This window comes from Apteryx rowi, unplaced genomic scaffold (genome assembly GCF_003343035.1).
Source record: "Apteryx rowi isolate R43461 unplaced genomic scaffold, aptRow1 scaffold_29, whole genome shotgun sequence".
In the NCBI taxonomy this organism is placed as follows: domain Eukaryota; kingdom Metazoa; phylum Chordata; class Aves; order Apterygiformes; family Apterygidae; genus Apteryx; species Apteryx rowi.
Genome location: NW_020449307.1, coordinates 2,120,541 through 2,147,453, shown reverse-complemented (window position 1 = coordinate 2,147,453; position 26,913 = coordinate 2,120,541). Strand labels below are relative to the sequence as shown.

Sequence of the window (26,913 nt, the reverse complement as noted above, 5' to 3'; positions counted from 1 at the left end):
GCAAATAAAAATGCTAAAAGACTAGTAATGCATGCCATCAGTTGTGTTCTTGCTGTCATGCAAATTCACAGAAAGAAGGAAACATATTAAAGAAATTTGATAAGGCCAGGTGGTCTGAGTGAATAATTTCCCTTTCATTAACATATTCCCCTTATTAACTCTGTAATTAATTGTACATAGCTAAGGAAAGCTATGGAAATTGCATTTTGAGATGTATCAAAGCTGACTTTATGCTTCAGACTTCCATGCAATTTACTATTAATGAAGCAAGAGATGGAGGCCCCAAATCTATAATTATTACTTACTATTTGAATGACAAGCAAAGAATTTTATCAGCACAGTTTCAAATGAAAGGGGATTAGCAGCTAATGTTGAAATTGTTAATCTTTCTTATTAAAATAATTTTGACGAGAGTGTTTAGCCTGAAAGAGGTTTCTGGAACATCATTTACCATTAAAACAGCTATTTTCTGAAGCTCAGTATGAATTTGTCTAAGTTTGACAGCAGGGTGCAAATATTTTTTAAATGAATGAATATTTTATGGGAGCTGAGGCTGTTCATGTGTGAGCTGATGCAGAGCTGCTTGCTGTGTGCATCTTCCTGGAATGTGTAGCAGCAAGGCAGTACAATATCCATCTTACCAAAGTAAAGATGTCTACTGAGATAACAATGGAAAAAATCTACAGCGCAAAATCTGAGAAGGGAAATTACGCCTCCGGCTGTATCTGCACACCACTGATTAGCAGGTGTGAGCTATGGCAGAATTGGGCCCTAGATCTTGGTGATATTTTTATGTGACACATAAAAAGCCTGTAATTAAGTTTGGCAACAACGTTACTTCATGTTTAGACAGGCCTTCTTACTCATTTAAATGGTGGTATATTTTCAGTTTTCATATATTTTTATTAGTGTCATGTACCTTAAGCCGAGTGTTCAGTGGTGGGTGCTTTACACAAACATGTATGCTTGTGTACATATATCATATACAACAATCATATCTTCATATATGTTTAGATAAATATTTGTGAGTGGATATATAATATACATGTCTTTTAAATTTTAGTGAAAACTAGTTGACATTTAAAATTTAAAACACTTCCTTGCAGTATTTGCAATTTTCATCTCTTACAGGAGTGTACAAATGAAGCTGACAAGGCTGTTTTCATTGCTTAAGATGAGGAAATTGCAAATATGTAATGACATAAATGGTGAAAAGCAAAGCAGTAATAATTTACAAAATCTAATTTGCAGTAGTCTCAGCCACATAAGTACTACAGGAGATATATGTAGAAGAACGCTATTAATTTGCCTGTGTCCCATTATAGAAAAAAGCTAATGTAGGAGATGATAGTACATGCCTTTGCCAGTGACAAATTAAATCTTACAGGCAAAATAGTCAGGGATCCTTTAAAATGTTTTGAATAAGGCACTATTTGTGCGAGTAGATGGCTTTGTATAAAGATGCTATCAAATTCCCATGTGCCTGATCTACCATGAGATTTCCGTAAGCTTTACCCATAGGTGAACTTGCAGGATCTGCATTAGGTTTGCTCAGAAAATTGAAGGTTACAGAAGTAACCTTATATGTCAAGTCCTATAAAAGTTCATTTGCAACAGTCTTGCACACAGTGATACAGTAGCAGCAAGTGCCATAAACTGTATATTTGCTTCATTCATCAGACAGAGTCAAACAATTGTTAATTTAAACACAGCAGTTGTTAAACAGCACAGAATAACAATACCTAAAGAAGCACTGTCATTGTAAGACCATGTTTTGTATGCATTGTAATTGCATTTTAGGTCAAGGACATCCAGGGTTCTTCTTAATCTGTAAAAATCATAATAAACCAGGTGGACCACAGTAGTAAAAGAAAGGTGCAGTACCAGTTTAGTAGGCTGGTGTAGTTCCAGTAGGAATTCAAGTGGGAATGCAGGATGCCTGTCTGAGAAAAGTACCTCGTTCTTGTTTGCTCATTGCCTCCTTTCGCATGTTGGTGTCTTTGCTTGCTCTGGACCAGTTTGACTGAAAGCTTTATATGTTTTACTGCTTGATAGTATTTCACAGACCAGATACAGAGAGCTCAGTGGCCTGTGAGCCACAGTCTGGGATGTGCTGTACCAACCAGAGTCTAATACATTATGTCTTCTGGTAGTCCAGAAATTATTTTTGTGTCATTAAAACTTCTAGTGGAGTAAAGGAAACTGCAGTATCTGAGGATATGCACAGGCCCTTGATTTGTATGTGTTTCCTAACAACTGAATTTAGGGAAACTTTGTCCTTCACGTAGGATTCTAGGGCCTAATGCAGGAAATTTTGATTAAAGTCACTGGGAGTCTTTCAACTAACTTCAGTAACAAAAATAATAATAAGCCTACTCTTACATGGCATTTTGATCAGTAGATTCAAAGGTTTTTCTAAAGGTCAGTATCATTATCCTGTCTTTTTAGTCCAGGAAACTCAGGCGTAGATGAGATGTCTTGACCAAGCATAACCTTAAGGTCAGAAGTAGAGCTGGGAGTGGACCCCCATTCTCCTGTGTCCCAGTGCTCTGCTCTTACAACTAATCATATTGGCTTTAATACGCAAGGGATCACGCAGAGGGGTAATATTTTTGCCCGATTTTATCCCTCATTAGTCTTTTTTTAAGGACATGAAAGTATAACATGAAAGTATAGGAGAATTCTGCACCTGGGGTTCCCAGATGTGATTCTGAGAGATTAATTTTGGCCTCATTATCTAAGAGCAAACTATTACATATTTGGAGAGTTGGCTGTAAGATATTTAAATACATACTGGAAAAACTTGTGAAAAACAAGCAGACGATGCTCGGTCTTTTGTTAGTTACCTCTGTCGTGGAGAAGGATGCCGTATACTCTTTTGGAGGTGTCTTCTGAATTGGTAACACTTACTTTTCTTGAGGAATATATTCCCAATCTGCCAGGTCCCCAGCCATCTCTCACACACACACACACACACACACACAGAATTTTTGCTTCTTTATTTTGCTTTTCCATCTATTTAGCAGTAAGCAGTACTTGTACTGTCTACCCAAAACTACTGCTGTTACTCTCTCATTGTTTTCTCCTTGACACAGAGCATGAAGAGAAATACTCTAAGAAAAAGAAATAGTGTGCAAGAAAATGTGAATAGTTACCAGTTATGACCAAAATTCTCTTTTTTGCATACCATTTTCTTTATTTGATGTGTTTTGGTTTTTGTTTTTTCTGACTTTCCATCTGCAGTACAGTGTCATCTTTTGTCATTTCACTTCTTTCTTGGCCTCTACGATCTGTTCTTGGCTACTTTTTCTATCCTCTTTCACATTTTATTTCCCTTGCTCTTATTATGCCATCTGTACCTTCAAACATTTTCASCTGTGGACTAGATCAGTGTTCCTCAAACTTCTTTAAAGCGTGACCCCTGACTGGCTCATATGCCTCCATGTAAGCCAGACAGTCTAAGGAGTGGGTAGGATGTCTTAAGCTTATGTACTTCTAAAACTTTTCTACCATCACTTCACAATCCCTTTTGAATGTTTTCATGACATATGCTATAAGAATCACTGAGCTAGGCCAGCCTCTTGAAAATCCCTTGGAACATAGATAGAAGGTAACCTAGACAAAAATGGGACACTTTCTGTAGGTTTGGAAGCTGAGCTGATGCCAGCAACATCTTTCTCATGCCCAGCATAGTTGACTCTCCTACTACATGTTGGTCCTGCAGCTGCTGTAAGCATGACACGGAAGAGAGAGGGCTGAAGCTGGGTATGTGTTCTCACACAGTCATTTCCATGAAGTCCTAGAAGTACTTCTTCTGTGGAAAGGGAGCTTTTCCACCACTTGTTGTCTTCACTGACAGTTGACCTAGTTGGGTTGCTTCTTTGCATTTAGGAACTTTCCATAATGCCACAAGAGGAGAGTCTGAGTTGTTGGCCAGGGAATGGCTGAGACTTCAGTTCTTAAGATATAAGAAGGCAATGTGCAAACATTGGTTTACCATGGATCTTCCTAGATCTGGGACATCGTTCAAAAATGATCTTGACTGCTAAGATTTGACCATTGAAGATGTTTACAGAATTTGATGTTTCGTGGCTCTGGCTCTTATGTGAGTTTTCTAGGGAACCAGCTGGTTATCCAGTCTGTTCCTTCCCTGCTTTTTCTCACAGGTGACCATATGTTCACTTGTGCTTATGTGTATTCTGCAGATAGGCTGTGCATATAGCGTGGATGGCAAGACTTCATAGATTTCATACCGCAGATTCTCAATTTTCACACACACCTATGTGCATGTGTATGTACACAAACTCATTACTCATTTTGATACTTTGTAAAAAGAAAACTCTTAAAAGCAGGGATTTCCTTCCTTTATGAGTCATGATTTGCTRCTGGAAAAAAAAAATCACTTTTATTCTCCTCTGTATGTGCTTATTCCTGTGCTCTAACAGGATTGCTATATCTGTAGAAGTGGTATTTTTTCCTTTTCTACGCTCAAGATGGCCACTGTCTAGTAGGGGCATAATTTGGCCCACTGTCTATAAACCACATCAATGTGTCTTATCACTTTGATGTACTTGGTCATGGCTGCCTGGGTTTTCCTAGTCTCATTATCTTTATAGAACTTGACCACGCTTGAACAGAGGATTATTTTTAAACATGACATTTTCAGAACTCTGTATTTATCTCTCAGTAATTTTTATATATAGTAGATGAAGATGACTGTACTAGTGTTCTGAAAAGAAACACAGACTTTAATTCATTAAAATCTAAATTTGCAAATAGGGTATCCAACCGGGAACCCAAATTTAGATGCTTGATTGTGTTAGCGAGGCTTGGAGAAGGAGAAGGCAGGGAATTAGGTTTTGTGTTTTCAGTTTGGTAATTAGTGTATAGTAGTATTTTTTTAAAGTTTTCATTTCAGACATACAACATCATTAGCAGGCATATAAATGAATCACAAGTATGTCTTGGTTTATGTTATGAGGTTCAAACTGTTAGAAGAAAATTAAATGAGAGGAAGGGATCATCTGAAAAAAGAAGATTTAATGTGTAAGAAGAAAATGGCAATACCTATGAATACAGAATAACAATATCAAGTACAACAGAATATCAATAATTATCATAAAGAGTTGAAGGACTTATTTGATTACTATTTTTGAGCAGTGAAATCTGCTCATCTTGATTCRTTTGTGTAGTCTGTGAATTTGCTTTTTAACAAAGCTACCAAAAGCTCTTCTGAAAGTGATTCAGTTGAAGAATTTAACGTCATCCATCCTTGGCGTCAGTTCCTACAGTGCAGAGTTGTTCAGAATGTAAAGTTTGTTCTTCTGGTTTGGGGTTTTTTTGTTATTAAGTATGCACATCACAGTCACAATATATCATATGCTGTGAAATAGCAATATTTGGCTAAGAGGTCTAGCTCCTCAATTTTTGAAAATAAAATTCTTCCTTTATTAAAAGGCTATTTATTAGTTACAGATCTTTATCACAAAATCTACTGTCAGAAGTATAGAAAGACTGGAAACTCGTTTTGGCTAATTCATCTTTCACATCTTTATTATTCAGGTATCTTGTAGAAACAAAATCTAACGTCTACTTAAATTAAATTCCTGTACTCATCAACCACATAAACCCTGTACTATAAAACAGAAAACAACCCCCCCAAACAAAAACCTATTCTAATTCCAAATTCTAATGCCAAAATGTTATCACATAGGTATTCATAACGGTTGCATGACCTTTAGCCCTTTTTGTAGACATGATCATGGGAAAAGGAAAAAAGCAGTGGTCAAGATGACTGGGAGTTCTGAGTTTCTCTGCTAACTAACTACACTGGGAGTGTAGTCTTTGGCACTGGGGAATTCACTTTAGTGTTTCTGCCCTTTCATTTTCCCATCTGTGAAACAGCAATAATACTTGCCTCCCCTGCAAAAGTACTTTCCGACAGTTGGATAGAAGGAGCTATAGAAATACAAAGCTCGTAAGGGAGCAAAATTATATTCCTTTTATGGTAATCATCTTCTCCTTTTTGTTGAGGTTTATTTAAAGCAAAGTAATTGCAGTGGTGAAACTTCATAGGCATAAATTAGATTTCAAGAAAGGGGGTGAGGAGGAGGAGATGGGGGTGGTTGTATTTTAAGACCTAGAAGACACCATTAAGTAGCTGATAACCCTTGAGAATGGATTCTTTGTAGAGTGAATTTCCTTACCTTCTGCTATATTTGGAGATAGATAGCCACGTGGAGTAAATATTTCATAATTAAGTATTCTATTTTTTAATATTTAATTTCTTAGCTACCTTTTCTTTAAAAACATACCTGCCTCYGTCATTCAGAACTCTAACAGTGTTTAGCGTAACCTGTGTCTTCCAAGAGTTCCAGCAGAGCTGAAGACCTGCGTCAGTCCACACCAGGTTGTATCCAGCCCTTTCACTGGGATTTCAGTGAGCACCTTTGGCAGCTGGGAGCTGTAAGAAAAGGGATTAGCAAGTGTTTGTCTGACACACAGTGATCCCAGCACCTGCTGATTGGATTGAAGTAATCCTTTTACAAGTTACAAAACTCTATTATCAGAGCATTAAGAGAGGGGGAAGCAGTGATACATGCTCCATCCAGGGTATATTAATTTAGGTAAACAGAACATAGGTTGCCATTTAATGTCCTTGTGAATTACAAGCATTCTTGTAAAAGTTGCACTGTAGTCTCGTTTGGTGCCTACTGTCATGCACTGCTATGATATTTCTCTAGAAACTCAAGGGCAATCCTTGTAAATTATTTTAGATGGCATACTTAAGGCAGGAATGTGCTCTCTGCCTACATGCTTTATCATTGACAGTAATCTTTACATCTGAAAATATAAAACTGAAACTACCAAAAGTAATTTTTTATTGTTGCCTGGCATCACCACAGAAACTGATGGTTATTTCCTAATAATGCAACCTATTTGAAACAATCTAGTGAAATTATTCTCAGCCAGGTTGAGTAGTCGCTTCATCAGAGAATTATCCCTTCCATTTTTTTTTCCATCATCATCTACCATATTATGTATGATATTAGTAGTGTTTTAAGCCAGCTCTAGTAAAGCTTTACAGTACTTTTCAATGCTTAATTTAAAAGGCTTCAAAACCTACCCTTTTCACTATTGTAATCAGATATTGAGAAATATGAGAAAAATTAGATCGAAACACATTATCGTGGTAATATAGCTCTGAACACCAAGGAGGAAAAATGATTTCTCAGCATATTTTATAAACACAATATACAAAACCCCATCTTTTTGATTCCTAGAGTTTTCTCATTTGGGATTACCTTAGACAGTTCTATCTGATAAGATCAGGAGATCTGGGATGGCATGGGACAAGATAAAAAAAGAAAAAGGAGCATCCAGCGTGAAACGAGTGATTAATGGGATGATGAAATCCTGGCTCCAGTGAAGTCAGAAGTGGTGCCCTCATCAGGACTGCTGGATGCAGAACATTCTCCCCAGGTAGTGAAAGTCTGTGAGACTTTATAGCTAGGTGTTAAGTTACTGAGATTTCCTCCAGATGTAAATTCTGTGAGATACAGAAAATGAGTTGCCACAACAGAATTTTGATTTTATTTGATACATTTTTCTGCAGCTAAACATAACAAGCCCAATAAAATCACGCTTCCCTGCAGTTAACATTGAAAACTTGTATTATTTGCCTTGGTGTAAATAAAGCTAGTGCTTTTAACAACATTTGCAGAGTGAAATCTCTGTCACGAAGCTGGTCTTGGTAACTGCTATGGGCTCTGAGTGATTGCAGTATGGGCAGAGCAGAGCATCATGAACATCTGTGGTGCCTTGACAGAATTACAACTGTTGGGGGAAGCTAGGGCTTTCTCAGTGCATTAGTTGATCGGATCGTCTTTATTTAAAGTCTGCTTTCTTAGGTAAGAAAGGTAGGAAAGCTATGGACACAGTTAGGCTCTGCTCCTGCGTGTTATACTACATGGAGCACCACTGACTGGTTTCTTCATGGAGACACATGTGATGAGTTCACAGCCCTTGGTCTGTGCTCAAGGTGAAAGCCTTGACCCTCTGTAACCAAGTAAGAGCCCCAAATAACGTTAGTACCACAGTGAAACTGTGTTAGACTATATAGGGAACGGTTAGAAAATACGAAGATAGGTCTATGTGGTCTGAATATGAATCTTCCAGGATTCTCATAGTGACACTTATGCCTCAGAGAGCTTTATTTGAATAGTACTGGACAAGTGATGATGCAGCAAAATAGAAGAATAAAGTAATCATAATTTTTAAAAGGGGAGTGGGGAGAAGGAAGCAGGAGAAATGATCCTTACTATTACTGTTCCATGAATCCAGACTCCASCCCTAGAAAATAATGGAACACATATTAAAAAGAAATTGCTGATTATCTAGGGAGAGATTTTCAAAGGCATAAAAGGGAGATAAGTGTGAGGCTCTCATTCAAGAGGATAGAGAGGACKGGAATCTTTCCTTTGTGCGTTTGCTAATCTCCTCCATCCTTTCCATTGGATAACTGCACAATGAGTAAGAATATGCATAATTTTATAAAGAATAAGTCTTGCCTGGACAAACTTGATTGCTTTTATTTAACTAAAATTACAAAAACAGTAGATGAAGTGAAAACAACAGAAGTTATATATCCAAGTTTTAATAAAGCCTTGAAACTGTCTTATGAATTGTTAATTGAAAAATTAATGTCAATTTTTTAGAATACAATTATGTCAGTTGAAATGTGGCTGAAGGATGATACAGAAAGAGCAACAATCAAAGTCTGTATATGGGAGTGTCTGGTAGAGCAGTACAGGAACTGGTGTTAGATGCAGTTATATTTAAGTTTTTAAATAATGATCTGGAAGGAGATGGAAGTGACAATGACTTTTACGAGTGGTATCACACTGGAAGGTGCTGCATAGAGGTGATGACAGAGGAGTAATCCAAAAGCTTGAAAACCTTAGACTTAAAACGTGTGCAACAAATAAAATCAGCTTTAAAGAGAAGAGTCACCAGAAGAGCGGTCTGTGGTTTGAATGGAGCTATTAACTCATGGATCCACACAGTGAGGACAGTGAAACCTGTTCAAGAGGAAATTTTTATAGAGGAGCAATATTCTGTGTGAGCAGAGTAGGGCTGAAAGAAATGGATTGAGGACAACGGGTAGCGAATTAAGTTTGCAAGAGAAAAGTGATATTGCCTTCCCTRTGCAAAAGCCATCTCATTGGGTTCAGACAATGACTAATATACCCTATTTAAAACATTTGGGTGTTTCCAGGAGTACAATGTACAGATCAGAACAGAAGGAATCCCAAGGAATAGCTAAAATCTGGAACAGAAGTGAACAACAGAAATTATCAGAAAACCAGAGATCAATTTGTGAAAGAAAGATTAAACAGGAACTTGGCTCGTTGGTAATGAATAAACTTACCAGCACGTATTTGCCAGGAATTAAGTCATTTAGGAGAATAAAGAGTTTTACCTGAACACAAAGAAGAAAAACTATGAGAAATAGAGTTTATAAGTGGTTTGTCACAGAGAGCTGTCTGATAACAATCTGAATGAACTGTGGTTTGGCCTCCACTTTAGATATAGAGCACATAAAAGTAGACTAGCAAAGTTGGTTAGTGAGGTACAGGAAACAAGCTATTATTTGAAGGCCTGGAAATGGGTCTCTTCCAGCTCTGTGTGTGTAAAGTGTGAGTATCCGATCACTGTGAAGCCACTAGTGATCAGACATTAAACCAGAAAAAGGACGGGTAGAAACATGTACTATCTTGCAAGTAAACTGGATTTACACAGAAAAGAATTCCTCTTACATATAGTCAATGAGATAAATATTGAAGTAGATGAAGAGGTTTAAGCAACAATAATGCTAGGGTGTCCTCCTACAAGGAACAAAACAAAACAAAAAAACCCAAAATTTCCCTAAGTCAGTTGGAGAGAATAATAAAACAAATGAGTCGTTTCAAGAACTGTCTTTTAGTATTTAGCGCACAACTGCAGTTGCTATATAATGCCTAAGGCCAATTCTTTACTATCCAAATTGCTTCTGAAGCATCAAATGATGGCACCATGGCAGCATCTAGCTCTTGTGCTCAGCCATGGAGAGTCCTCTCTGTTCTCACCGTCTCAGTGCGGCAATACAGGTTTGGCTTTTTGTCTCTCTGGAGGCTGCAGAAAGTGCTGTGCAGTTCTGGAGATCCAGGTGAAAACAGGAAAGACTGGCAGAGGTTTGCTAAGGATGTGTGCATTGGAGGAACTGATTTCTTCTGGAAGTTTAATGCCAAGAGGGCACACAAAACTTCTCCCACCTTCACTCTGTTTTGGGCAGCACCCTTTTTCAGTAGTGACCAGAGCAGATGCAGCAGAAGGAGCAGAGACCGAGCATGAAGACCATCGAGTTTAGGGGGCAACTGGAGTTTGTGAGCTGGACCTAATTTTCTTTGTTGGAGAAATAGAAAATTAGGTACCTGGCATCAATGCTGTGCTCACCCATGTTCCTGCTCCCCTCCGGAGCAGGGTGGCAGAGAGCAGCAGCAGCAGCCTCTGCTACATCAGGTTCTTGTTTCGATTTCCTTGCTGCACCTTCGGAAAAAGCAGCAGCTGCTGGAAAGCAATGGCTCTCAGGTTGTTAGGTGCAAGGTGTAGATTTGAGTGGTCACTGCTCACAAGGATTAAGATCATGTCCCATCCGCTTCTTAAGCTGACATTTGAGATTAGATTAAACTTGTCAAGATCTGTCAGTGTAAGAGTTGCCCGTCTTTTTATTGAAAGAGACATCCGCAGCCATGAAAAGAGTGTCTAATCAAGCACCATATTGGAAGTGCGTTGTCAAAAATAATTGCTTTTTGTAATAGCTGACCATCAGCTAATAAAACAGGTGTTTTTAAAACAAATATCTTGGCAGATGCAATTCATAGTATCTCTGAAGAAGGTATTTGGAGATTGGCCAGACAATTAAAATTTAATTTTGATATTTGTCAACTTTAATTTATCCAAAGAATGCGCACTGGATGCCACTCCTTGAGTAAAGAAAAACAAGTAGTTTGGCATCAAATTACAACATCAGCTGAGCTTTCACGAATCGTTACCAAATCCAGGCTGAATCTGCCTTTATATTTGCTGTTGGTACCACTTCTCTTGGCCAGAGATTCATTGTCCCTGGGCCAGTTTTTCATCCCCTGGCTGAAAGCTCCTCTTTTGCTGTAGAACTGGCATGCCTCACAGGATTTACATGTGAATCTTTACTGAGAAAATAATAGATTTTAAAACACATCCCCCTCTCCACGTACACTGATAGGAGAGAGGGTGACTTTGCATACTCCTTTTCCCCTTAAAACATTTGGTAGCAAGACTATCTCATCTGTGCATACAAGAGAAAGTATAAACGGCTACCAGCTGTTCTTGTAAGTGAGGCTCTGCTGAGGAAAATGAAGATTTAATGAAAGTCAGGGTACATAGGGAGATCTGGCCTGGCGGGCAGTGTTTGTCTAAGCAGTAGCATGTGCTCAGGATTACAGGCTCTCTGCTGAGGGCAGATCTAGCTGTGGACACCTTGGTGGGACCAGACCTCTATCTTCTGCAGCAGCTTTGAGGAGCATTACAGTAATACTGGTGACAACCTCTATTTATCTGTCCTGCTGCTGTGGGACAGTAAAAGTCACTTGTGTTTGACGTGCTGGTAGTGAATTTCTTTTGTTCCAGGCAAGTGCAGCAGAATGTCTCATGGAAACATCCTAATTAAGGAGTGGGTGTCAGTAGACATACCATCTCTAAAATATCAGAAGTTCCACTCAATTTAATGTACGTCCAGCTGCTCCCATGGGAGTATTTCAAAATCACTAAGCTCTTGTTTAGCAAAGTGGGTGTGAGAGTAGGGGCTCTGAAGGACTGTAAATGAAAGATTGCTTAACTGTGAAGAAATTTTTTGACTTCTGAATGTTTTCAAGGAAGCATCTTTCTCAGTAGCTGTTTAAACATGTGTGTAAAACAGATGTTCATGCTGAACAGAGCTTTCCACAGGTCCGTGCAAATAGCCAAACACCTCCTCAGGTTCTGTCAGGAAGTGTCCTGTGAATCTGATCCATGTGCCTGAGGTATGGACACTGCAGGAAAAGTGGTTGTCTGGTCAAAGCTGAGATTTCAGTGTATTCATTTGTACATTCATTTGTACATACATTCAATATTCCCTGAAAAAAATAAGGTAAAAGTTAAAAGACTTCCTTTCTAAAAAGAAAGATGAGTTATTTAAAAATTTGTATGCAGTCAGAACACTTTACCTACATCATGTTTAGCAATTTAAAAAGAAAATGCAAAATTTTAATTTTAAGATACAATGCTTGAGATCATCAAATAGACAAGCTGGAGCCAGCCAGGAAGCTCCTTGCTGCTTACAGCCCAGCTTTAGGAATCAGGTGTTTATGGAGCTTTTTGTACAGCTTCATGGACCTCACGGTGTTTTGGAGAGAATTGGTGCTGGCAGACCCATGTATCTGCAAAGATGTCCTTGAAGTCTATGGTATGTTGGTGATGGGAAGGCCAAAATGAATCAGATTATATAACCGTGGCTTCAAATGGGAAGACGCTGCAGGTTGGTCCTTGGCTGCCTGATCTCTGGCTGTCACATGCTAAACAGCTTTTCTGAAGCTGGGAATCTTGGCTCAGTAGTTTTGCAAGGTTTCACTATTTTTTCCCCCTTTTCCTCATAAAAATTCTGTATACACCAACTGTTCTCTACTTAGGAGGGATTATCTTTTTTTGATTATGTTCAACATACATGCCCAGGCGCAGATTTGCTAGGAGGAGAGAGAGGGCTCTTTAGCCTCCCTCCCTTCCCCGATAGCAACGGCCAGTTGGCAGCGGCAAGCAGACAAGCAGAGGACAGTTTCCATCCATTAAGTTGTAGGTTAAGGGCTGAGCGTGCTTTAGCTGACCCGCTCCCCTAGCACACAGCGGGGCCGTGCAGGCTCCGCAGCTCTCCCAGCTCCCCCTCAGCCAGATCAGGGCCCTGCCTGATGCTTTTTCCTTTCTTTTGGAACTTAAGCAATCACGCAGTAGGTGTTTGGATTGCATCTAGGCCACCACTATTTTTTACGTCCCTTAGAAACCTTTCTTCTAATCCAATATATTTCAGTGTCCTTAAAGAAACATTCAGATTTTTTTTTTCCCCCTGGAAACGCCACTTCTTGAATTGCTTTTCCATAGCAGATTTGATTTACAAATCTCGGGTAAAGATGCAGACACACGACGAACCTTGCACAAAACAAAGCTATGTGTCAGAGGCTCTTGCTTAACTCAAAAAATGTTCAATCTGCAAGAGAAAACAGTATCCRGCTTCGCTCGTTCAGTGGGAAGCGTGATGAAGTGACAGTTTTAGCAGAGCTTACATTTGGCAGAAGGCAGGCTTAAAGCTTTTGACACCTTCTAAGAAACCTGCTGATAGGGCATGATAGCCCTTTCTTGTTTAAAATATGTTTGGGAGGAACAATTTGATGTAATGGAGATTGTCTATGTAAAAGGTTTTCCAAGAAATTAAACTGCCTTTTATACTTCTCAGTGAATCCTTTCCAGGAGTTATTTTCTAGACAAGTATTGCTAGAGAATTAACTGTATTAGTGAGCGCTTCAAAAGGAACAGCTTTGGCTGAGGAGTTTTAACTAAAAACTGCTTTGATGCTTGGGCCAAGGGCACCCTGGGTCTGCAGCCCTGCTCTCCACTTCCTCCCAGACCCTGAGCTTGTCCCCTAACTGGTTTGTCCTTTTTTCAATCTACCTTGTAAAGGCAGTATGCCATTTATTTTACAAATATTAACTCTGTGTAATGTGAGATTATTCTCTTGCTGAGTCTGGTAGGAAAGGACACACTCTGAAAGGTAATTTTATTGTACAAATAGACTTAAGTACCAGGTGATAATTTTCTGAATTTTAATGTTAAAGTTAGGGGAAGATTTCTCTTTTTCCCCACCCTTCCTCCTTTCCACTCTCTCCCCCTCACGTACTTGCTACAGTTTTCAGGGCCGTGAGATGATGGAGTAGGGGTTTGTTTCTCTTTTGGCAGCCCTTGGAACCAGATGCCTTATTCAGTGCTGTAGTGAACCCCCACCCTTATGAGAGCTGCAGAAACTTAAGACCTGCACCAATATACTCTGACGGTCCATCATTCCTCGCACTGACGATTAAATTAACTAATTAACAGCATCTTCTCAGTTCAGGACCCTCTCTGTGCCAGTCCCTGTGTGATATGAGTTCTTAATGACCCAGTAGTAGAGCTGTGACACTTCATCTTAAACCAGAGAAATTAAAACTTTTAATTTTAGAAGTCATCTGCCCGCCAAGAGATAGCCTGTTACAGTCTGATCACGCAGGCCAAAAGGAAACTTGGGCAAGACTGGCAAGGTGTCCAGGAGTGATTTGACACCTTTCCCCCTCCTGCCCTGCATCCCGAAGACGTGACTGCTGCACCAATAAACATGCACAAGCGGAGAACATTTTTCCTGATCTGAAAAATCTGTATGGCCAGACCCATTGCAAACCTTAAATCAGCTGTGATAACCACCCGCCTGTAAAGGGAGGAAGCAGCCAAAGGAAAGAGAAGCAGTGGTTGGCCCCTTTGAACCTGGCTACCCCCTCCACTGCTCTGAACCGCCCTACAGATGGCTGAAAGATGAACACGCTTCTGCGCTCCTCAGCATCCCTTCCTCAGCTTCCCTGCCCTCCGTTGTGTTTGGATGGAGAAGAAGCAAGATAGAGTGAGAGAACTTACCCTTTTCCCCGTCTCCAAAAAAGTGCAAAGAACTAGTCCCCAAATCCTTTGGGGAATTTTTTTCCTCTTCCCTCACCCCATTGATCTCCCAAACAGTGGAAGAAGGCCTGTTTTGGTTTTTTTGTATCAGTAAAATATTATTCACTTAGCAAGTTTTTAATTCTTGTCATTAGCTGTATTGTTGATGATTCAGGTTTCTTATAACTTGTATATGCATTTGAACTTCAGCTTTAAAAGCCTTCGGTCAGACTTGAGCTTTTGTTGTATTGATGAGTAGTTCGTACCAATGRACTTTTGCTTCTTTTCATCACCTGATGAAAAGGACATTTGTGCTTCTGTTTTCTAGATACTCAAGAAGAAATAGCTTGCTCCTGAAGCTCTGTGGCTGGGGGTTTCAAGCATTACTTCTTAGTGAAGCTAGCACCTTTACATGTTAGAGCTCTTAATTTATATGACAAAAATGAGCTTAAAATAAACTCACTTAAATCAATCATTTAACAATAAGATTGGGTGTGTTTTGTCCCCAAGGCTCAGAATCCCCATGCTCTGATTTTCATTCTTCCCTCTCTTTAGGATAAAAGTATCTGAGTTTTTGACAGTTTGGGAAGCTGGAAACAAGTTCTGAGCAAGTACTTATTTATAGAAGCCCTGAATTACACATTAGTTCTTCCCATCTCTGCTTTCTATCCTGATACATATCCTTTCAGCTTCACTTTGAGTCTGAGTTTTGAGTCTGAGCATTGAGTCAATGCTTAATATGGTATTCTTTTAATTCCAGTCCTACATGGAAGATCATCTGAAAAATAAGAATCGTCTGGAGAAAGAGTGGGAAGCTCTTTGTGCTTATCAGGCTGAACCCAATGCCACCACCATTGCACAGCGGGAGGAAAATATCCAGAAGAATCGCTCACAGGCTGTAGTACCATGTATGTACACTTTAATTTGGGTGACTGTGTTTTAAGTTTGTGATGTTTTCCTCAATATCCTTTGCACAGTACTTTGAGAGTTACAGTCAACAGGCAAACACTGTACAGAATAGTGTATGTGTGTATTAGAAAATCATAGCTATAAATATTGGTTGACTGCATGTCCTGTTGTCATATCAGACACGGTTTTATCTCCTTATAAGTTGCATATGTGTTATGAATTGCATAACTGTGTCACATAGTACTGCTGCTGCAGCTGCACTGTCTCACGAAATTCAATAGCCAGAGTGCTTTTCAACTCCGGAATACAGCTTCTGTACAAGGACGGCATCTGTAGCCATTCAGTAGAAATAAGTTTGGCTTGGGTTTAGACAAGTTGGTATCGTGTCCATCCAACAGTAATACCAGCAGTCTATAATCAGAGCTAGACGATCTGTTTATCAGATACTCAGCTGTACTGAATGAGCCCCTTTAGGCTTCAGTGGATGAGCTTGCAGACTAGCTTCTCTCTCTGCTAGGCTTTGGATGAAAAGAGAAAAAGAATGCAGCCAATATTTATATTCCTAGAGTCTGCTCTTTTCTGTAAGCAGCCACCTTTGGGAGCCTGAAATAAAGCAACATATTTTCCCTATGCAAATATATGTATTGCATAGATTACATTGGTATGGGCCACACATTTTATTAAGCAACCAATGAAACAAAACTGAAACTGAGAATATATGCACAGACCACAGCGACAAAAATGTTCTCAATCAGTGTGCCCACAATCCAGCTGGGTAGCTTGGCAAAAATATATAGCTATTTTAATTTTTAAAGTGCCTTGAAAACATTAATTTTCCCTATGAGAGCCATGAGTAAGCGCTATTCCTCTTTTAGAAATGGGGAAATGACAGGTAATACATTAAGTCAATGTCAGAGCCAGATTTAGAGTGAAGACTGTTTGGAACTACATGATTATTTAACTGAGCCCATCGATGCTTGCATATTTGTTTCAGTAGGGTTTGGCTCTCTTGTTAATATAGAGGTTCTTTTTCCAGCACTGTGCAGCTTTGGAGAAGAGTATAATAGTTTGGTGAGGTAAATTCTCCAGAGTAAATATGGCACTGGTCAAAAGTCTATTCGGGTAAACAGCAAAATTTTGTTGACTTCAGTGGGTTTTGTTACCAGGTCTGTTGCAAACTTCTAAAAAAGTAACCACAAAAGTTAAAGGAGTGACAGATTTCTGCATTTTCTCCTATCCTGAGAAAATAATGCCTACCTACATAATAGGAAGTGAAAATTGCTCCATGATAACGTCCGTTGATCCAAATTGATCTTCCTGCTTAAAGGCTTTTTGTCAATGCAGACTTACAGTCAGAACATCTTAAGCTGTTCAAAGTTGCTGCTCGTAAATTAAACCACATTGTTCCTGGTCACTGCATTGGAGGCAGCGTGGGAACGGTAGGTGTTGCCAAAGGTGATGCTGGTGTACCCTGTCCAGGCAGTAAATGTGTCTGCAAGATACGACGAGCAGTAATGCAGGGACCCTCAGCCTAGACTGTGCCAGCTCTGTGACTGTGGCAGTGCAGTGGAGCAGAGATGTTTAGCTTGGGTGACATGCCACACTACAGTGCTGGACTGTTTTCAGGGCTAAGATAGTCTGTCTCTTTCCATGGCATGGTACCATGTGGATGACAGCCTGCATTGCCTTCAGTTTGCAAGCCTCCGCCCTTGGCTTGCTGCATGGTCTGTCGGTATGTCTGCCCTTTCCACCGAGCCCAGACTGAATGAGTACTGCTCCTGAAGGCATTTGGACATGGCCAGCGTGGCTGCAATTTATCTGAAGCTTTAATTAGAAGTATTTTAGCACATTTAAAATCCCTTAGTACTTTTCTAAGAGTAAAAATGCTATTTCTTGGCTTTTCTGCAGTGTGGAAAATTCTGTTATGGTTGTTAGTATACTTAGAATTTTCCTTTTTTTGACTGAATTGCGCAAAATTGCCTGTCCTTACTTTCCTAAGTTACTATGCACTGGTAAACAGCTGTCATGTTATACCCTAAAACTACTTTGATGGTGGGTGAAGAAGTGTGACATACAGTTTAAACAACATTAAATTTTGGTAAGATGGTGGTTATTATAGACTCTAAGATTAGACTGAGATGAGAAAGAGCCCAGTTAGCCCACTTTTTTTTTTTTAGATTTGACATTAAAACTGTAGCAAAGAGTCACAGGTTTACTTCAGCATAAATTAAGAAGCAAACTTGATATGCTTTTGATATGCTTTAGAGTTGATATGCTACATTCAAGGTATTTTCAGAGAGTAAGGCCTTGGTAGCATTTTGTTGCCCCTTTCATATTCATAACCACCTTGACAAGGTAAAAGAAGATCAGCATTGGAAAAGATTTCATTTTAGGAAGGTTTCAAAGAGGCTTTAATATCATTTTGTATCATCTACTTTATATTTTCCTTTCTTAACCAATCTTACAATATTAGGATATTAATTTTTACTGATTGCACAACTGATGTCATTTCTATATTAATAAGACCTTCGAGCTCACAGTTTCATCATGGCTTACTCTTATACCTATCTTCTCTTCTTAAACACATCTAAAATACTTGGTGGCAGAACACCTTGACATCGCACTTAATTGATTACTAATTTAAAAAATTCTAACAGTTCTTGTGACAGACATTCTAGATCAACAAAACTACATCTTTTTATCCAAACAGCAAACAGGTTGATATAACTTAGGGTTATGGGGTACCTCCTTTTCTGTAGGAACACACTGGCAGTTCAGTTTGTTGATGTCAAAAAAAGCTTTTCAGACTTAATTTTCCCGGCTTGCATTTCTGCAAAGTAAAAGCATTTCAGCAGGGTCAATACTGTATGCTTTTATATGTGTGTGTACACATGTATACTATATATATATATATATATATGCTTTAAACAGTTCATTTCATAAACACCGTTTTGCAGCTGACATCTGGAAAAACAGTGATTTCTATTAGTTGTCCACCATGGCTATGTCCACTGGATGTGATCTATATTAGAGCAACGTGCTTACTTCTGTGTGCTGATTTTCCTGAAGGGAAAGCAGAGCACTGGGGGCAGAGTGCCCACGCCGTTCTGAGGCTTGCGTGCAGCCAGGGCGCGTGCACCCAAGAACAGGAGCGCCCGAGTGAAGAGTACTTGCTCTGTGTATGTGCATTATCCATACAAGCAGTGCTCTGGAATAAGTGAACTAGATTTCAGTACGGATCTAAGAAGAGTTCCTTTGTGGGCAAATAACCCATGGACAAAATAACTATGATCAGAAAATCATGAATCTTCACAGTCTTCAGACTGCTTCGCTTTTACTCCTCTGTAGTTTTTGCTCACTTCAGTGTAGTTCTGTAGAGCAATTTGATATGTGCTTCTGTGCATACATGTGTGCATGTGTAAAAAAAAATCAGTCTAAACCTGAGAGGAGGAGAAGGATGGTCCAGGCAGAATGTGCCAACTTGATAGTTGGGAGATTTATCCTGCTCTGTGAGGCCTGGATTCAGACAACCTTTGGGTCTCCCATACACCTGTGTCTAGTATTTCAGTTTGTTGGTTCTGTTCCTTCAGAAGTGTCTAGCTAATAGGACACAGTAGACAGAAAATAAGGCAAGATGTGAATTTTATTTTTCCAAGCTTTCAATCCTCATCTGAAAAACAACAGAGACAATTTTGTTTTGGCTGAACCAATAGCAAATGCAGGTAGTCCAGCATTCAGCAGTAGCTGTTGTTGTTATTTGAAATGATGGCTAGTTGTAGCTTGCCCAGATTACAATGGCTAGTAACAGCGTCTGCCTTTTCTCTCACTTCCTTATTACCTTCCTTCTCCTGTCCTATTTCTTTATTGATCTTTCTAGCTTGCTTTTTAGATTGATCTTAGATTTCTTCCTTTTCTCTCATGCTCTTCCTTCTTCTTTTTATTTGCTACTTCTCCTGCTCCTTTTTACTTGCTTGGAACATAATCAATATGCAGTTTACAAAAAGAATCTTGTACATCCAGCGTTTTTCCCACTGTTGCTTGTTGTTAATGTTCCAAACTGGTGTCCCCATTTTTTGCCTGTTTCTGAAGAGCTATTGTGCTGGTTCCTAGGAGCTTTGAGGTGGTAACAGACATAGACAAGCACAAGCTGTTCATTGTCAATATGAATGCTCAATGCTGCAACTTAAGTACACATGGGTGCAAATTCTCGTTATATACAGAAAACACATGTACAACATTTTTTGCATATTTTTTTCTGAGAGCAAATACAAAGTCTCACCACATTTTCAATGCCAAAGTCTTAACATGTCTCACCCTCTGATAAACCCACCGAGACACCAGGATAGTGATAAGGTACACTAAAATGGAGGATCAGGGTAAAACATGATGTTTTAAAAACTGATTCTTGAACTTACTGATCTGACACTTGACTTTTTATTGGAGAGTTAAAGTAACATTTGTTTGCTGAACACTGATGAATCTCTGTCTGCTCCTTCTTCCATTACTTGAAAATGCTTCACCCCATTCTTTTTGCTGATTAGCTCATTCAAAGAATTTTGCTATCCAGTGGACAGGGCTTCTGTTAAGTGCTTACATAGCTTAAGAGATGTAAGAGTTGTCACCAGACCACATTTAGCATGTTTAAACTGCATGTCTACTATAGCCCAAARGTTTCAGAGCTATAGTCCTTCTCCAGGCACTCTGGCAGTGATCCAAGATCTCAGATGTCACCAGTTCTTTTTATGTTTCTGGTTTTTGTGCTGCAGGGCTTAAGAGAAGCTGGAAGTGAAAAATGTGGATGTGTGTCTTCCCTTTCTTGGTTTTGTAGTCCTCATATTGAAACTTTACCAGAGGAATAATTTTGTGTGAACAATAAAGAGTGGTTCTTCATTCACTTGACATAATTTGGACATCTCTAATGTTATTCTAGCATGCTCACATTCATGGGTTATATTTTGCTGATGAGATCAAGTGATTACAAATAACACTTTATAAAGTCACAGAATATGGAGTTCTATCTGTATGGCATAAGCACCCCTTCATCTTGCTCACACATTGAACTGCTATGACATTCCTGGTGAATAAATGTAAGCAGAGCCCAAATTCTCTGGCTCTATTGTGTAGTACTTATGATGTTTAATATCCCTTTTGTTGTTCTTTATTATTAACATAATAATTAGTATTTAATAATTAAAAAAGCCRACTTGTAATTCCACTACTATGAAGAATGGTGTCGTGGACCACTAGACAAGATACAAAGCAAGGCATGCTCTAGCATGAATAGACCCTCATGCTTTAGCTCTTTGAATAGTTGGTGGAAAGATCCCCTTAGAACATCAGTATCCATGTTCAACTGTAGAGCATTACAGAAAGGGCAGCTCCAAGGCCTCTCTGCACAATATACAGTGCAGGGTAGGTTTGCTGAGAAATGTAAACTGCACTAGTTATGTATCAGATACAAGTTGCTTGCGATTCATCTGTCTTGCAGAAATTATCTGCATATGGTCCGGTTATCTGGACTCTTTTTATAGTCAGTGAAAAGAAATGGGCACTTCTAGAGCGCAATTCATCTGGCCTGTTTTAGACAGCTAAATTAGGGTGAGAGGACTCATGACCTAAAAGTGTTTTTTTTCTCTGTTGGCAGAAAGTGAGTCTAGATGACCGGAACAGATGCAGACATCTGCCTTGTTGCTGTCTAAATACAGATGAATAAAACCCACCCATTATATATATTCTGCAGTCAAAGAAAGGACTGCAGAGTTTTGGGTGCACATGCGGTAAATGTAATTGAGCCAGCGTGGTAAAAATGCCAGTGAAAAAAGGGTAACAGAATCTTGACGATGGGCTAACATGAGTACACCTCCTATTTCCAGAGATGCTCTGTTTTCTTTACTAATGGTGTCTGAACTAGCTACATTGCTGATAGTGTAGGAATGTCTGTGTGTGCTCCAGTCATGCTTTTAAACATAGACGTTATCTGCGTTTTGTGTTTCCCAGGAGCATGTCCAAATCATACTGTTTCTCCTATGTCACTGGAGTAGCACCGTGTGGCACTATTCTTTGATCAGGACAGATTATCTTACTGTCCAACTCTAAAGTGTACTTTGATGTTTCTGCTGTTCATTTTATAGAGAAGCCAGATGAAGAAAGTTCATCAGTTTGCTTCTTTTATGACCCTACAAACAGAGGAGTGTTCTCTATAATACTTTCTAGTGATTTTCCTAGTTTAAATCTTAAACTCTCTGAGCAACAGAGATTCCCCTTCCTATGAATGGCTGCAGCATATTATGGGACATCTCATGAGAACACATTTTCTGATACTCAGCCTCTGAAATATCTTAAAGAGCTTCATTCCTGAGTTAAAATGTAACTCTGTGACTGTATGAAGGTTATGCTAAGTTAGGAGTCAGGAGAAAATATCCTGTTTGATATTTACACTGTTTGCTTGTCTTGAAATGCTCATTAATCTGATGTTGATTTGTTTAACCTAAAATGGGTAGAATATATAGAAACTTTCTTCTCTTTATTTTGCCTTTGCAGATGATCATTCCAGGATATGTTTGAAAGCTGAAAATAGCCATGACAGTTCAGACTACATCAATGCTAGCCCAATTGTAAGTACAAAACCCCATGAGAAATAATCCAAATAATCAGCCTTTGTCTTTCCCCATCATTAAAATATGCTGACTTGAGGCACCTCACTGCAAAGACAATGCAAATGTCTCAGGCTTGAAAGTGAAGAGAATAAATGTCCTGCATGTGTTTGCAATGCCCTTGAAGGTTAGTAACAAAAGATACTAAGATGCTAAGAAAACAAAATCACTAGATAGTCATTCTTCTATCTCATCATCATACTGTCAGATTTTCTGTACTTGATATTAGTACCTTATCAGTCACAAAATTCAACAGTATACCCTTAGCTCAGTGTAGCTTTTCCTTCCCTGAGGAGGTAGAGCTTGCTTGTTGTTACTTTTAAATGTTTGTTTGTTTTTAACTTGTCCTAATAGCTTACGAAGAATGGTTTCTGTAGCTGTGGAGAGCTGAGCTCCACAGGCTTCTGAACTGCTTCTCGAGCAAGAAGTGACATTTCTTCTTACCTTTCTTCATCTGTTGCCCTCCTGATGCATAGTTGTGTATCTCTGTAGCTCTCTTGGTTCTTCTCTGATCTTGCTGTTTTGAAAGCAAGAATAAAATCCCTTAACACTTGCATATTCATTCAAACTGCAAAATAGGTCAATGCAATTTTTGCTTCCAAATACTCCAGCATGGCCCAGCTGCCCTTTCTCACGCTACACATGCTGAATGTGAAACCTTTTTCATCTGTGAAAGGTGGTAGAGAGAAAAGGTCTCTATTTTTAGACACAAAACAGGTATGATAGAGCCAGTAGCATTGCCCTGTCATAGTGTCAATGGAAGTGCCAAAGGGTTATATTCACATTATTTAGGTACTGAAAAGTTATTATAAGGAAACTGTTATGAGCAAGATTTTAGGATGGAGAATTAGATTTCACTCTAGTGGGCTGTGTATGCCATTACTGGCTCATTTTTCTGGGGAGTATCACTCCCCCAGTTAAATCACTTTGTGTGGGCAAGGCAGCTAACAATTTGCAATAGCCTGAAATTACAGACTACTTCCTTCCAATTTTGTTGACAATACTTTTTTATTAAAAAACCCAAAAACCATAGAAACTGTTCTGTGAGCTTTGTATTTGTTACTTTCAGCAGAGTTTTAAAGCCTGATTTCCTGGAGTATATATAAAAATGTTTCTTTCAAAGACTTAAAACATACATAGAATCCAACCAAAATCTTCAGGATGCAGTTGAGTGATATTTTGGTCAAGGTTTTTGCGCTGGGGAACATTATCTTCTAAAGCTGATAGATGTGACTGAATATTTTTGCTGCATAGAAGTATCCCATGTAGGAGACACCATTGTCTTTGTCTTAGGGGAGCAGGTAAACCAAAGCACATGCACACTTTGAGGATTGCCAGTTGCCGTTTTAGAGGACCAGGATAGATGTGTACATATTAGAGCATCTTTTAGACTATTCTGTGTCTCTGACTGGAGCAAGGTCTAGGTGGCCCCAGGATCAGAAGCTCATCGGTGTGACTTGGAGCTCCGGAGATGTATCTTTCTTATGAAATCATGCACAGAGACCTAGCTCTGGGGCTTCAGTACACCTTTTGCCTTAATTCCCTAAATTACGCTGATAGGCAAAGTATTAGACTGAGTAGTGTTAGGGGATAGAGAGGCAGGAGCAAGATATCCCATGGACATAGCTGGGAACAGATTTGCTTTGTCAGGATGCCCCAAGCTAATGCAGGCAGAGAGTGTCTGCTTCAGTAGCTTTAACTCTGGTGGTTTTACAGAGGGTTGTCATCTTGGCTTTCCATCCAGCACTTATGGATATTTCCTTCTGCAAGGTATTTCTTTTTCGTGGTTTTTCCAGATTTAGAGATTTGTCCAATAAGTCACACTGCAGGTTGATGAAGCAAAATTCTTCTGGTTGTGCTCACTAGTAAACCTGTGAGTTGTCTCTGTGTCTCTAATACTTGTATGCTCAGAGGTAAGGGGGTGCACAAGCCTTTCATTGGGTTGGGACAAGCAGGCAGTATCTTGCACGGTCAAAGAAAACTGCAAAGGGAAACTCCAAGTTCCTCTGCTTCAGGGCAGGGCTAGGGATGCTGCCAAGTGGGAAGGAATGCCACAGCCCAGGTTTACATAGACCTGTGTTACTCCAAGGAAGGAGATGCTCCACATCCACTTCACTAATCAGGGCTATTTATAAAGCCATAGATAGAATGTGTGTTTCCTGAAGGTGATGCAGTGGAAGGTTGCTCGAAGTCGCTATTTTGCAAGCCCGTAGTTTGAAAAGGTTCCCTGCAAACTGTTTCATTTCAAGACAAATGAAACATCTTCAGGTTACTGCAAATGCATTTGTTAATCTGGTGCTTGTTTTCATATAATGAAGTAGAATATAGGAGCAACAGAGGCTTTCAATCCTTCCCACCTCAGCAGCCTACTGGAATATTACACTGGGCACGTGATTCTACAGTGTTTACTCTGACTGTATAACTATTGCAACTTGAGCTCAACGTATATACTATTACTCCTGCTGTTTATTTGAGATATTTTCTGTTAGCAGACACACATATGATCAATGTCTTTGTAAGCGTACAGTGGATATGGAATACCAGTGAGCCTGACTTTATTCACTCTTGCAAAAATCCTACCATTTTTTTTTCCATGAGACGGCTGCCTTTCAACTGAAATAACCTCGGTAATTATCATGTCAATGCAATCATGTTCCTGGTGCATTTGTGCCTTGCAGCACCTGGGTTGGGAGTGAGCATTGTAGCGAGCTGCAAGAGCAGCATTAATAACACAAGATCAGTATGGTCTGAACTGACTAGAGGAGGATTTTTTCTCCCTGCGCAAGTGAGCTGTCTGATGAGGGGAGAGTGCAAAATAAAGTAATTATATTTGAGCTTCGGAAAAGGAGGCTTCCAGTCGCGTATATGTTACTGGGTATCTCCAGCTTCTGGGTCAGTGGTCCAGTCTCCAGCTGAGGCTCACTCAGCCTTAACTTAAGTCTAAATGAGTGCAGCAGTACACTGTAAAAAAGACTCCTGCACTAGACAATGAGCTGGCCACCTGCCCACGTGTTTCTTCCTTTCAAAAAATGCTCCCCCCTCAAGACCTCCTTTCTCTCCAGCAGGCTGTGGAAACGGGGGGTTGATTCACGGCCGCACCATGCTCGGCAGCRGGTGAGGAGACTCAACAGAGAGATTTAGTCCAAGTTCTTTCCTTAGCCCTTTCGTTTCCCTGTAGCATGAGGCCAGGCAAAAAGGCTTCTCAGAAGAATTTGCAGGGTAAAAGTGGGGTAGAAATCTGTTTCCCTCCTCTCTGCAATAACATGAAGTACTATGATAATAACTCTGCTATCGGCAGCTGAATGAAAAGCTTGCAATTACAGCACAAGGAGACTCTGACTGTGCAGAATAAAACTGTGATAATTACATCTGTCATATTTGTACTTAGTCCTCATTAAATTTCGGGGAAATCATCCGGTAGTAAATAATGTGCAATCTTTGCTTTTAAATCAGAGGTCATGAAAGTAAATGGGAATTCTGTTTTTCCTCATAGGGTGTCTGAGAGAGAAAAAAATCCCATCAACTACATTTAAAAACTCAGTTTGCTTATTATTGAAGACACCAGACTGAGGAATGTCATTAACATGACAGTTTGTTCAAACACAGCATACAAATTTTATCACCAAGAATAGACTCTGAAATTCATAATGGCATTTGCAACCAGATTTACTTCTTTCATTCCATTAGGGATCTTAAAAGAAGGATTTAAAAATTATTTTAAATTTTAATTCAAATATAAAGATGAGGACTACTCTACCTTTTTAATTTTAATGTTGAGATGAATGTGATTACAAAGTTCATCTGCATTTGCTGGATATACTTTCTTTTACAGAGACAAATGTAACTTAACTTTTAGAGACTATCTATGCTCTGWTTAATAAATAGATACATGAAAGTAGATTTTATTGCTTCTATAAACACATTAAACCTGGAAACTACCCAGTTACTTGATCCTATACAAAATTTTAAGGCATTAATCAGAGTTCAACTTTCTTTCCATCATATTTAATTTGTGCTGGATCTCATTGTGATCTCATATGATTTAGGAATATATCCGCTGGAGAGAGAGGCTTTAGACTAAGGTAAATATGGTGTGACTGAGATCACATCTCACCCAGCATCTTTCTGTTTATGGAAAGTATGGATCTGACAAGCTGAGGGGGAAGGTAAAGGGCAGGAATGAATCAGTGTATCATTTACATAAGATTTCAAAACGGTCATTGATGCATATTGACACTTCTGCTTTCACTTCAGTTTGCAGTTTTATGAAAAGTATTTAACAAGCATCTATATGTACCACTCTTAAGTTCCAAATACAGTAAATTTGAGAATTTACTCCCAGAATGTATTAATTTTGCTGCATTTCATCAGCCTTATCAGTGAAATCATGCAGCAGCACAGTCTCTGTGAAAAAAAATCAACAAAATTCAGAATTCTTCAGGGAGACCACGCTAAGGCTTAGAACAAGGAGCAACGGGAGCAACAGGATGGTGCTGCTTTTGCAGGAAAAATTCAAGCAGTAGCTTTGATCCTCTAGGAAAGCAAAGGTGGAGTTGTGACCCAATATTCA

General features: G+C 39.3%; 1 protein-coding gene across 1 annotated transcript in view; it reads left to right on the top strand.

Moving 5' to 3' along the window:
- PTPRN2 (protein tyrosine phosphatase, receptor type N2) overlaps positions 1-26,913 on the top strand; it is a 506,489-nt gene that overhangs the window by 432,876 nt on the left and 46,700 nt on the right. The window contains 2 exon segments of the mRNA XM_026069273.1: positions 15,542-15,689; positions 22,231-22,304. Of these exon segments, the coding sequence (XP_025925058.1) occupies positions 15,542-15,689; positions 22,231-22,304 (222 nt within the window).